Genomic DNA, 13,040 nt, shown 5'->3' on the forward strand with positions numbered 1-13,040 from the left:
GTTAAACAACTACAACAATAGTTCTAACAAAAGCAAGAAAAATGCTCAAGAGCAATTACTTACAATTCGTTGCTCTCTTGGTCAAGCATGCATTCGAGCACTTTTGAGCTTCCTGCTGCGCGCCACTGTTACCACCAAGCACGTGAATCGCTGACCAGCGAAGTGTGAAGCCCGCCGACAAGGGCACTGAATACAATTGCTGCCCTTAACACATAACCTGTGCCGTTGGGCGTAAAGCGTTTCCTTGGTTAGGTGCTAAGGCTTGGGCAGTTAGGCGGCTTGATTGAATGAACAGGTGAGATGTTGGGTCGAGGGGTCGGAACCTGCGATTGCTTTTGTTTTAACACCTGCAAAACATGCTCGCAGACTTGCCATCGATAAAAAGGTTTACTTAGAAGAGAAAACCAACTGTGTGCTCCATTGTTGAATAAGTCTTTCTAGGAGGAAGTGTTGGCTTTTTTCACATATATGCGTAAGTGTGGGTTTTTTGTTGGTTGATACTGAACCTAGTGAGCAATAGAAAATTGTATAAATCCCACTTCGAGCCAAAAGGTGAAGAAAACTCTTTGAAGCGGGTTTGGTGTTACTAGGGTTAATGAGTGATAATATTTTAAATTCGATATAGGTCCGACTGCTTCTGTTTAGACAGAAATATAAATTTAGGCGGGGGCAACATGAGTTATTTAAATATTTGCTACTTTTGGTTTAACGAGCTGTTAGTTTGTTTTTCTCTCGCATAAGTAACTGGAATGGGTTATTAAGATTATAAAATTTCAATACCAAAGTATTTTGCTTGTGAATTTTTGAGTATTTATCTAACAATAATTTCAAATCTTTCGATTCACAAAATCAACATGAACCAGCCACTTATACAATGGTAGTGTGTTGTAAGTGTTAAAGTCTTGGAAATTTGGATCTATCTGAATTGGGTAGGCCCCCGTGGCCATATTAAAACTTATGGAAAAAAAATTACTTGATATCATATGGTGACACTTAAAATGTCGCTTGATGATTTCGGGTCCAGTGCAGAACTGCTTAACAACTTCTAAGCACAGTGTCACTTTATCAAGCTCCTCAAGAGTCTCTCACGAACCAAACCTCTCTCGGGCTTCTTAGATATAACTGAATGTTGCAATATTCTTGATTTTACCAAAGTTTGATTTATTGGGTTATCGGTGGAATGTAGGTATGTCTGTACTTTTATGAGTATTACTTTGCTGTGCAGCTCGTACCAGTAGCTGCCATGGACTAAAATAGCAAACCGAAAATCAAGTGCAAAAAGGCATCGAGCAAGCAAGGCAGACGCTCACACAGCTACACCGCATTAAAACGTGGGTACGATAAAAATGCAACAGGAAGCGCTTGCACGCTGCACAATCATAAATTGTGCAACAACGTGTAAAGTACTTTTTGACCGCTTCAAAATAAACACAAAAAGCTAAAACAAGTGGGGGAAAAAGTGCAAAAAAAAAAAACAAGAAAAAACGTTAACTTCGCTTGCACCGAAGCTATAATACCCTTTACAAATACAAAATTCTATATATATATATAAATATATATGTTATAGTGACTCGAACTGAATAATTTCTTCGGACATTTCACCGTTACCTTGAATAACAGTCCATGTCAAATTTAGTGAAAATATCCCGTTAAATGAAAAAGTTTTCCATGCAAGCACATTTTTCCCATCTTTCAATTTGTATGCCAGCTATATGTTATAGTGGTCCGATATTGGCCGCTCCGACAAATGAGCAGTTTTTTGGTGAGTAAAGAACGAGTTAAAACTTTCAGAACGATATCTCAAAAACTGAGTGACTAGTTCGCATATATATAGACAGCAGACAGACGGACATGGCTCAATCGACTTAGTTCACACGATCATTTAAATATTATAGGTATATACTTTATAGAGTCTCCGACGCTTGCTTTTGGGTGTTACAAACATCGTGGCAAACTTAATATACCCTGTTTAGGGTATATATAAAACACAGCTATAACAGCAATAGCAATTTAGCTGCACTCAACATTGTGCATTGACTTTCGTTGCACGCAGCTTCCCGGTTTTAGTACGTCTCGCCACACGTGGCACGTATGTGTTGCCGCATTCGCCGCTTTGGTTTTAAACGCGCTGAGAATAAAAAGATGTGCATTTGGGTTCGTAAATAAATTGGGTTATACTTGAGGTTTATATATTTAAAGCTTATCTATTAAACGCAAACATGCACTTACTTAAAGTTATTGCTCCTTATTTCACTTGGCTTGTGGCAAAGCGCTTTTTTTCATACAATTTAAATATATCCTCTAATCATATATAATGTATGCGCTTCATAAAGTTGCATACATACATCAGTATTGTAATTTATTTTGGGTCGTAAATTCACGTAGCGCCGGCTTGTCTGTTTCACACACCTCAACTTTCTGCCCCAAACTGCCGCTATTAATTGACACTTTTACAAATTAATAGCTTTTACATACCCACCTTTTTTTTTATTGTCGCACACTTTGTTGGTGCTGGATTTTGTTTTTGCTTGGCTTTCTGTCGATGTTTTGCCGAAGGTATAAGTGGATTAGTTGTCAGCTTGTTTTTGTGCATGGCAATATATTTTTTTTTTGCGGGAGCTCGCCCGCATTAGCTCCAAAGCAAAAAAGTTATATAAAAATAACAATTTTCAGACAGGTTAATCCTGTGAGCGAAAGCTTGACAGGCAGCATAACTTTTTAATTCCATATTCGGAAACGTGAATGTATATATTTCAATACTGTTGATAAAGGGTGTTGTTTTTAGGCATGTAGTTTTCAAGAAGTAATAAAACGCAAATATTGTAATGTCCTGGCCAAGAATTTAGCTTTATTATAGCCACAAGCGTTTGGAATTATGTTTTAAAGCTGATTTGGAGCATGTGACAGGCGCGGCTGACTGAAATAAAATCAAGCCGAGAGGCGCAATTTTTTACCACTTTTTGCAGCAATTCAGCAATAACGCGCCGAATATCCCCTTCCAAGGCTCTCGGACTTATCTGCGTAGACAAGCGACTTCACATAACCCTACAAATATTAGTTCAGCTGTGTTAAACCACTCGATCTTTATTGCCCGCCACGAAGAGTTTCCTTCAATAAAATGATTGTTTCGTTGCCATATTTCGACCACATCAACACCCCCCTATTCAGGCACACGCGAACCGAATTATTATTTTGGCAATAAATTTGCACGAGTTGCGAACGTTATTCCGGAGTAAGTCTGTTCATTATGAAATGGCAATCTAAACTTAGTATAAATCAAGTAACAGCTGTCAAAAAGATCAACTCCGAAAAGAGTACCTCGGAAAGCGAGTAAGGGTGGTTTTGCCGGTTTTGTAAGCATAGTTGCTTTCATACATAAATAATTTGTTTTAAATAAAACTGTAACACGTTGGCAAGTTGAACTTACAAAAGGTTAAGGACCCATTTCAAATGTTTTCTAAGTCATATACGACTGTGAGCTCTCTTAAAAATAGAGTCTGATCTATGTAAATTCATCTTAAATAGCAAAACTTTATTCGCTTTGCTTTGAATGCCATAATTTCATTGATCAATCGCCATGCTACTTTACCTTTTATGTGCTTATGGTATGAAATCACTTCGATTGGGAAACACTTTAAATCACTGTTCCAGAGCGACCAATTTACTCCTTAAGCACATTACAATAAGTTTGACAAAAATTAAAGAGTATCATTGAAAGAATATACGGTATATTTAATAGCATCTGATCGAATTTGACCCGGACTTAAATACAAATCTTCATTATCGCCTTCGGCTCCTAAGCTAATACAAACATGCCAGGCTCCATGCCCTTGTTATAAGCCTAGTGGCCTTTAGTGCCTTCACCGAATTTGGTTTTCCAGTTTAGGTTAATTTTTGGACCGCCATTCGCTAGATTGTTTGACAGTTTCGACGTAATATTTATAAACCCACGTCTCGCCATCCGTAATGACGCGTTTAATGAATGTAGGGTCCACAGCTTTTGGCACGAGTTTAGCATTGAAAAAATTGAATTAGAGATCAAACTTTACACGAACATAAAAAAATTGTGTACCAATCTAGTAAAAAAAATATTTTTTGATTCGGTTTGCGGACACAGTTTATATGGATCAGATCAAATTTGATCAGAACTTCTAAACGTTTGAAGAAGCAGGTACACCTAGCAATCGTACTATAAGAGACTAACAGGTAGTCTGAAAAGTTCGTAGGCTAACATGGTAAATTTTTTTTAAATTTGATTTTATTACTCAATATAGTTACCTTCAAAGGCGATACAACGATTATAGCGGTCACAAAATTTTTCAATAACATTTTTATACTACAATTTGTCGTTAGCCTTAAAATAAACCTAAAAGTCCACTTTGCTGACTGTCAATTGGACTTCGGTGTGAAATTACTTAGCCATGTTTCATCTATACAAATTGTCGCTAAAATTTGGTTTTATTACGATCGCACAGCTTTAAAAATCCTCCTCAACATCATCAATTCGTTTTTGTTTTTGATATCCATATATTTATTTTATATATCCATATATTCATTCACAATATATCCAACACGTTCCATTGATATATTTAGTGTCGCGGTTTTCTCTAACAAATTTACTTTACGGTCATCTAAAAAAGTTTAAACCTTTTTGATGTTTTCGTCGGTAACTGCCGTCTGGGCGTCCATAGCATGCATTGTTCTCGGTGCTCATTTCGCCTCGTTGAAGCTTAGCAAACTACTTCTCAATGAATGAATTTCCTGGTGCAGAGTCCAAATAATTTTCATCAAGCCAAACCTTGGCTTTAACGGGGTTTTTCCCCCAAAAAGCAGTACTTTATTAACACACGAAAAAATTCCTTGTTATCCTTTTTTTGTAAACTAACATAAGTTGCTTCACTCGAAATGCTTGTTCTCATTAACTAAGCTGACAGCTGTCAAATTTGTACACGTATCTTTTGAAGGTCATATGGATTTAATATCAGTAGCATCTATGTATCAGCCAACGAACTTTTCATTCCACCTGTTATTACAGCAAATGGGAGGAATTTAATTATAGTTATACCTTCAGAATTGAGTTTCCACCTCCTGATTGCCTTTTTATAATAACAGCAATTTTTCAAAATGGTTTTGGGTTAGATAGCCTTAACGTTGTAACATTAAATTTTTATAAAATTAATGATATGATTCAAACTGGTGCACGCAAGTCCATTTATTGGAAAAGTTGTTGTGGTAACGTCACTTTTTAAATCAAAATTTATGACTCTTGTCTAACTTAAATCAAATTTTGTTTTCCGTCTGGTTGTTAACAGCCTAGTGCTTGCTACGATCTTAATTTTAATTATTTATCAACCGACTTTTGTGATCTACATTACCCGATTTAAGTGCGCGAATCACTGAATAAGCTATGAATATTCAGATTTTTGAAGCTGCTCACCAAAGTAAGGTTGTTTGCTATATTTGTTGTGTATTTTAGGCTAGTTTTCTCCATGCAAATGAAGTTGCGCTTAACTAACAACAACATTTTACACGTGCTCCTCAACATCAGAAGTCACTTGACGAAGGTCAGGGTTACAAACGGAATATAAACTACTCGCAGATGAAATATTAAAATAAGCCAAAGTTTGTATAAATAGATTTAAGTTTTTTATTAACTATTTAGGTACAAAATAAAACTAGTTGAGTAACATATTCATGAACATCATTATACAATAATGGCCAATTTGAGGAAAATTTGTCTTAACTTATGTCGCATCTCTGTACGACCGTAACTCCAAACGTCTCATACTGCGGCGATCACCTTAGAACTTAAGAATTGGTAAGTATGCGTTGCTTGGTGCCTGTGGCTGGCTGGCGGGAGGAATGTAGGTGTTGGCCGGTGCTGCAGGTGGAATGTACGAGTTCGATGGCGCAACTGAGGCGACTGGAGCAACAGAAGCTACAGGTGCAGCGGGTGGAATGTATGAGTTGGTGGGAACGACGGGTGCAGCTGGAGCTTGCGAAGCATAGTTCAAGACTGGTGCCAAACCACCATCATGCGACACTGAGTTTCCACCTAAATCGTTGTATTGCTGTTGGATGGCATGTTGAGCGTGAGCAGCATCTTCGGGTGTGCGGTATTTAACGAAGTTCACTTCGGGTTTGTTTGTATTCTGTCTGTTGAGGTTCTGCAATTGCTGAGCCAGGTCGGAAATGTCGTTTTGTTTCTGCAACACATAGACGGCGGTTCTCTCTTCACCGGCGTGTTTGGCCAATTGGAGGGCAGCTTCTAAAAGTCCATTGTTTTCGGGTCCCTTAATAAAGATCACACGCAAGTTCTTCTTCAACGAGCCAGACAAGTCACCCAGAGACTTATCATCATCGAATTCAGCTTCTGGTGCGGTGTAGGTGATGAATTCCTTCTGGAATTCAGGTGCAGCCGGAGCTGGTGCTGCGTGACCAGTATTAACAGGCGCGCTGAGTGGACTACCGAAGTCACCAATACCGCCACTGCTCACGGGTCCAACACTATGACCGCCAATAGGTGCACTCAAGTGTGCAGCTCCATCACTGCCGTGGTAGCCACCCAATCCGCCAAGGGAACTGCCTGCGGATGGATAGTTGTAGCCACCAACATCAGCACGCGCTACGGCGAACAAAGCTAATATCTAGGAAATGAGAATAAGTCATGTTTTTTCGTTTTGTTTATATTGGTGCTAAGAATAAGTCTATCAATTCTACTCACAATGAAGGCAAGCATTTTCGGTTTCAACGAGTGCAAGTGTGTTGTTTCACTTGTGAGAGATAAACTGTTTGTGATGTCAGTCGAAGAGCTCAGCGATTATTTTATAACAAAAATTAAGTTCACTTATTTTGTTCACCTACTATAAGAGCTTTTGCAAAGCAATCGAAGCGATAAATTTGTGCAATGCTCAAGTTCGTATATCGCAATCGGGACGTACATTTTTGCATATTTTCTAAGTGCAAATAACTTGTGATGTTGCTGTCTTGATAAGGGGTAACCGCTGCGCCACAACTGAAGCGACGCATTTAATATGGACTCAATAAAATTCGTAACAGATTCACTAAAAACTTAGTAAATTAGTTAGCTGATTAATAAATAATGATCAGATGTTGTTATTTTATGTTATTATCACTAAAACGCCCAGCTACACGACTCAATTTGAATAAGTTTAGTCGTGTCTCACAGCTGTGCAATATGAATTTATTTTGCTGTCTCTCGATCACGCAAATTAAAATTTACGAGTACGAGTGTATGTATGTGTAGACACTCGTATATATGTGTGTTCGGTGTGTAAATTTGACACGACGATCGAATATGTTGCATGTTTTACACCATTTTTTTGGGTTATCTACTAACATATGTACTAATTTGAATATATCTAAAACATATACTTCGCTTCTTTTTTCTTCAAATTAATTATTATCTAGTCTTCGCTTTGCCTGCTATTTAAACTGTGCGGCTGTTCACTTCATTTAGGTTGACAAGCGGATAAAAGCCATTATAAAATCTGAAATGTGCTATTTTTAACGTTTTGTCTTGAGTCAGCAACTGTTTCGTTGAAGTGTAGTATTTTGAAAAGTAGATTTACTATATCTTAAGCCATTACAGCACCGAGGTAGGTCAATTGAAAAGTGCGGTTGTTTTTTTTTTCCAAGGTAGAGCATTAGCAGAATACAACTCTGTGTTAAAGCATATTATTCTCAACCAACTACCTCTACTCGACTCTATTTTACCAAAAAAATTTAAAAGTTTTCAAACAAGCTTAGTAGCAAAACGCTTTATAACTTATAATTTAACCAAAATGTAGAGTGAAATATGTCAGTTATTGAGAGTCTCTGCTTAAAATTTAAACTCTGCTAATGCTCTACCTTGGAAAAAAAGACAACCGCACTTTTTCAAAGTTTTTCCTATTCTGCATATTTGATTTCGTATCACTCTTCGTTTCTGTCGAAGATCTGCTTCGTAAAATGTTCTATGATCCAATTTAAGGAATGAAATCGAAATTCGTTCCGTTTCGGTGGTAATTTGGAAAACTGAACTTTTTTGTTTAGGCTCAAGGGAATATTTATTGCTGATGATAATTTAAAAATATTATAAAAATTACTATAAAAAAATATCTACGCATTTATTATATATCAGTTTAATTATTAAAAAGACAGCACTGCTATAGTTAAATTTGGGGACTTACGAGATATACGAGCTTTGCCTCTTTACTTCAATTAAACTGCATATGCAGAGTTTTCTCTAGACTTGATGAGTCAATCGAGTTACTACTATTATTATGATTATTGGAGATTATAACAATTAAGTTTATCAAGTGTAGGAAACCTGTTGGAAGTGGGAATAAAATGTGCCTGTGAAGTGCATATATTTTATTGCGTGTAATTATTCACTAGCTTAGAAATTTAGCTTTTGTGCTCGTGTTAATTAATTTTGCACCGTGAACCTTGGTGATCCAATAGTTAAATATGTTTAGCTCCACATAATGTGAAGTTATAATAGGTTTGAATAGTGATATTTTTAATTAAATTCGTTACGCTTTGCCGTTATATATTTATTTTAATGAAAAATTTGAATTTTTTTTTAATTATACCATTAGCCAATTTTGTGGCCATTAGCTTGCTCATTCATTTGTGAATTCGACGTTAATTCAGATTTCTTCTATTCACAAAATGCCAGTAGAAATAAATTTTTTACCAATTAAATATTTAAAATCACACTATTTTTTACACGTCTAATATATGCCTACTAACATAAATTAACACATATTAACTTCGTAAACGCGATAAAAAAAATATTTTGCCGTTTTGCGGTTTGTTTGCTTAGTCGATTTAGTTTTTCAATCAGAAATCGAACCCATATTGTCAGTCAACATATAAACACTTGTTGTTGTAATTTAAATTAAATGCTAATTTATTATGTACTTCGTTGCGCAGTGATTAGCAGCTGTAAATCTCTAAATTTAAATACATTATAGGTTTGACCAATACTGGTATGTATATTCTATCGTTATAAACTAAACATATATATAGAAATGGTAAAAAACGCCTTAAATAGAAAATATTTTGTCATTTTGCTTTGCGAAATAGAATTCTGTAATCATCATCAAGGTTTCCTTGGAATGATTGTTGATCAAAAGTTTATAGTGCACCAACTACCAATCCACCATTTATTTATCGGGATTGGAAAATATTATTCGCTGAAAGACTTTAATAATAATAAGAAAAGGTTTAACTTCGGCTGCGTCGAAGTTATAATAACCTTCATAAGTACAAGTTTTCCTTACAGGAACTTGTTTTTAAGCGGTCAGCTTGTAAGGATGCTATATGCTGTAGTCGTAAGATCTGAACAATATGTTTGGAAATTGAAACATTACCTTCGATAATAATCTGTGCCAAATTTCTTGAAGATATCTCGTTAAATTAAAAAGTGTTCTATACAAGATCCTTTATACTTGTATATATACTTTATAGAGTCTCTGACGTTTCCTTTTGGGTGTTACAAGCATCGTGCTAAAACTAAGACCTACGATCTTCGCTAGTAACTAAGTCGATATACTGGAAAAATATTGGCTCTCCTTAAACTAAAATTCATCAAATTACAACTCTGACAACAACACCAGCAACAAGTACAATTAATCCTCCACAAGATGAGGTAGCAGTATGAGTCCCAAAAAACCACACTTCATACTTTATACCATATATAGTAGTGCATACATATCGAGCACGTGTTGAACGTGCTCGCTGGTTCACTTCCGAAAGTATTCTTTGTTTGTATTCATTAGTGACACCCATGCCTAGCTGGCCTAAAAATGTTCGCCTTTTACACACACACACACGTACCCTACCCTGACACTCGTTAAAAGCTGTTTAGTATTCAAACGGTTTAGCGTTCCCCCTCCCCTCTACCACCAAAGAGCTGGTGCAAAACATACTCGTCGCATTCGCATATTTGTGAGGGCACGATGTTATGTGTGTGTGTGTGTGTGTGCGATCGCTTTGTTGCCTACTATCGTTTGGTACCAGGCGGCTGTCGGCTACAAAGCAGACACTTCTAATTGAAAGGCAACCAACACTACCGACACACGCGCGAAATTCAGCAAACACAAAGCCTCTGAATGCTACGGTGTTCGCGGTTTGTAGAGAAGAATAATGCCGAATTAATTTCGATGGGAGTGAGTGAGTTCATTTTAGGGCTAATCAGGAGCCTTGTTTAATTCACTTTATATACAACTGCTTTCCACATATGTGAGCGTAAATATGTTAGATGTTGGTAATTAGAGGAAATTTGTGTTCACAGTTTGATTGTGGAGCACTGGCAACTGATTAACGGTGTTTTCTTTAAACACGTTTTTCTAGTGTGCTTTAAATTCGAGAACTAGCTACAACCAAGAGGTATTGTTCTATGTTATAGAAAGTCAGATGAACTGTGATCTTACGATTTTTGTCTGGCACAGAACTTTCACATCAGCAGGAAACTTCTTTTGAACTTATACTTATACAAGTAGAATTAGACTTTGGCCACATATTATGAGGATACTGTAGTTGTTCATTTTCTAGAAGAAAGTGTATCAGTGTTCTATATAATAGTTTTCTACAGAGATTTTAATAATGTAAACTTATTCGAAATCGAGGATATTTAATTTGAACAAACTTTTTAATGCGTTTAAGGTCAGTTAAGGAACGCCTAACCTCGCAGAAGCTTGCCCAGCGATTACCTGTAGTTCTTTATCTTAGGTTTTCTAAAGCTCTTCGCTCTCAATAGAACTTCACTAGTGCTAAGCGTTCTAACAGTTGTAGAAGCTGGTCGGCCTTTGCGAGATGAAGGCTTGAGCACTTTGAAACATAGACTTACAGACATCGCGCTGAGTTGGTGGAAATAGAAATGAAACGCGTAAACCGTTTTGCATTTACCTTTTGGGATCGCCCAATGAACCTATTCTTACCTAAGTCACTCTTCATGGCTAAATGGTTTTAAATATAGTATACGTTGAATAGGTATTGAAAATGCGTGCAATCGATTCGTAATCTTTTCAACCTTACCTACCTTTCAAACTTTTTGCATAGGAGAAACTTCTGTAGAATAATTATGAACATTTCGGGAAGTATGATTCTCACCATCTCTCTACCAGAAGCTGAAAATTCTATGGTTGTTATTCGTTCCAATAAGCCTTGTAAACATGATGGCCTATAAATGGCCCTTCCGTTACTACTGAATGAACGAAATAGCACTAAATAATACAACTGGTAAAAATGTATTTAAAGTGTTTGAATTTCTCCGCTTCTCAGAGAGCAAGTTCCTGCCACTACATTCCTAACTAAATAAAAGCAACGAAAAGCCGTTCAGAAAACATTAGATTTTATGCTTTCGGAAATGTATGCGAACAAATTACGTATAGTCATGCGATTCGCCGTCAGCGCAAATGAGTTAGACTGGGAATACAAGTTTCGTGGGTTCGCATATTTACCGTTTTATTGGCAGACATTTCGTCACCACGTCAACTTATGCGTGCAAGGTCTTAGCATTTAGCTAAATCGCAGGTGCTGGCAGAGGCAAGGGTGGATATACCGCAACTGGTGCTTTAACGCTGTAGCGTTGGAACTCGTTTCGATGCGGCGGCCTTGTTCGACGCCTATAATTTGACCTTATATTTGGTAATCGGCTTTAAACTGCGTCGGAAGCCTTTCAGCACTGGCGCCTGGCTAGCAAGTTGTTGCAATAAAAACATGATTGTTATTGCTGTTGTTCTTGTTGTCGCCGTCTATGCTCGCAATGCGAAAATTTAAATTGTGTACACCTGTGCTAGCTCTGCTTTTAGCCAGGTCTAGCGGTTGTGTGACAAACACTATTGCATACACTCACACACAGGAAATTAATATACACAAATACAAACATATCTACATACACACATATATATAAATACATGATGGCGTCAGCTGGCGCCGCTGTGTGCTTCTCATGGCGCATTGCGTCCGGTTCTAATGAATGAAGTCAGTTAGTTAGCAAAGTATGGTATATGCACACACACATACACACATATATATAGTCAACAATAAATATAAATTTGTTTGCGCACCTTTTTGTTTTTGTTTGTGCCAATATGTATTTGTATATTTGTATGTGTGTGTGCTTTCGCATTACAAGGTGCGCCAAAGTAACAAATATGTCAGGAAAATTAATGACAATAACAACATTGGAAACAACAAGTCGGCCTGAATGCCAACTAGTGTGTGTGTGTGTGAGTGTGTGTGCCTCTGTATACATGCATATACATACGAGTATATAATATTACCACAATAATGTTAGAATTTTCGTAACTCTACTACCTTGGCTTTTTAAACGCACAAACTTGCCCTATTCGTAAATATAAATACACTCGTATATGTATACATATAAGTACATAAATACAAATATACACGCGTACACATGTACTTACTCGTATGTAAGTACAAGGACAGCACTAAAAGTCAGTTGGTTTTTCTGCAGGCTTCGATCGCAGCAACCAACAAATAGTTAAGAAGTTGAAGATATTTTTCAAACGTGTTGCCACCTTTAACAAAAAAAAAATATTATGTCAAATTGACATTGAATAAATTGTTACTCATAAATAAATTCAAACTAATCATATCGGAAATATATTTTTTGTAAAAGAGTTGCCACATTTTTAAATTTGAATGCAATAATTTAATTCGTTATAAAAGCAAGCAGACTTTGCCACCTTTTTAAAAAATTTATATTATAATTAAAAAAATTTCAATTCTTGCTGTATTTGGATTGTAAATTATTCCTAGTTATTGCTTAAAAAGCTTAGGAGTCTTCCAAAAAAGTATGTGATAAGTTTTTATTTTATTATTATTATACAAATTGAAATACCTCAAGGTCTCCCCGAAAAGTTACAAAGCGTTTACAAAAAGTCACTGACTTATCATTCTGCTCTTGTAGTTAGTATTTGTATAGCCTATTTCGTGCACACATATGTACAAATATATGAAAAATATTGAATGCGTTGTAACCTCAAAGCGATACTCTCAATGTG

General features: G+C 36.4%; 2 protein-coding genes across 2 annotated transcripts in view; one reads left to right on the top strand and one right to left on the bottom strand.

The window, feature by feature from the left end:
* The window catches only part of beat-VII (beaten path VII), a 119,375-nt gene that overhangs the window by 87,123 nt on the left and 19,212 nt on the right, over nt 1-13,040 (top strand). The gene's annotated exons all lie outside the window — the stretch shown is intronic.
* Nucleotides 5,748-6,739, bottom strand: LOC106624559 (uncharacterized). The gene is made up of 2 exons (XM_014244300.3): nt 6,725-6,739; nt 5,748-6,647 (listed from the first exon to the last, which is right to left on the bottom strand). The coding sequence occupies exons 1-2, from the start codon at nt 6,737-6,739 to the stop codon at nt 5,802-5,804; spliced, it is 861 nt and encodes a 286-aa protein (XP_014099775.3). The 3' UTR covers nt 5,748-5,801.

This window comes from Bactrocera oleae, chromosome 2, assembly GCF_042242935.1.
Source record: "Bactrocera oleae isolate idBacOlea1 chromosome 2, idBacOlea1, whole genome shotgun sequence".
Classification (NCBI taxonomy): Eukaryota; Metazoa; Arthropoda; class Insecta; order Diptera; family Tephritidae; genus Bactrocera; species Bactrocera oleae.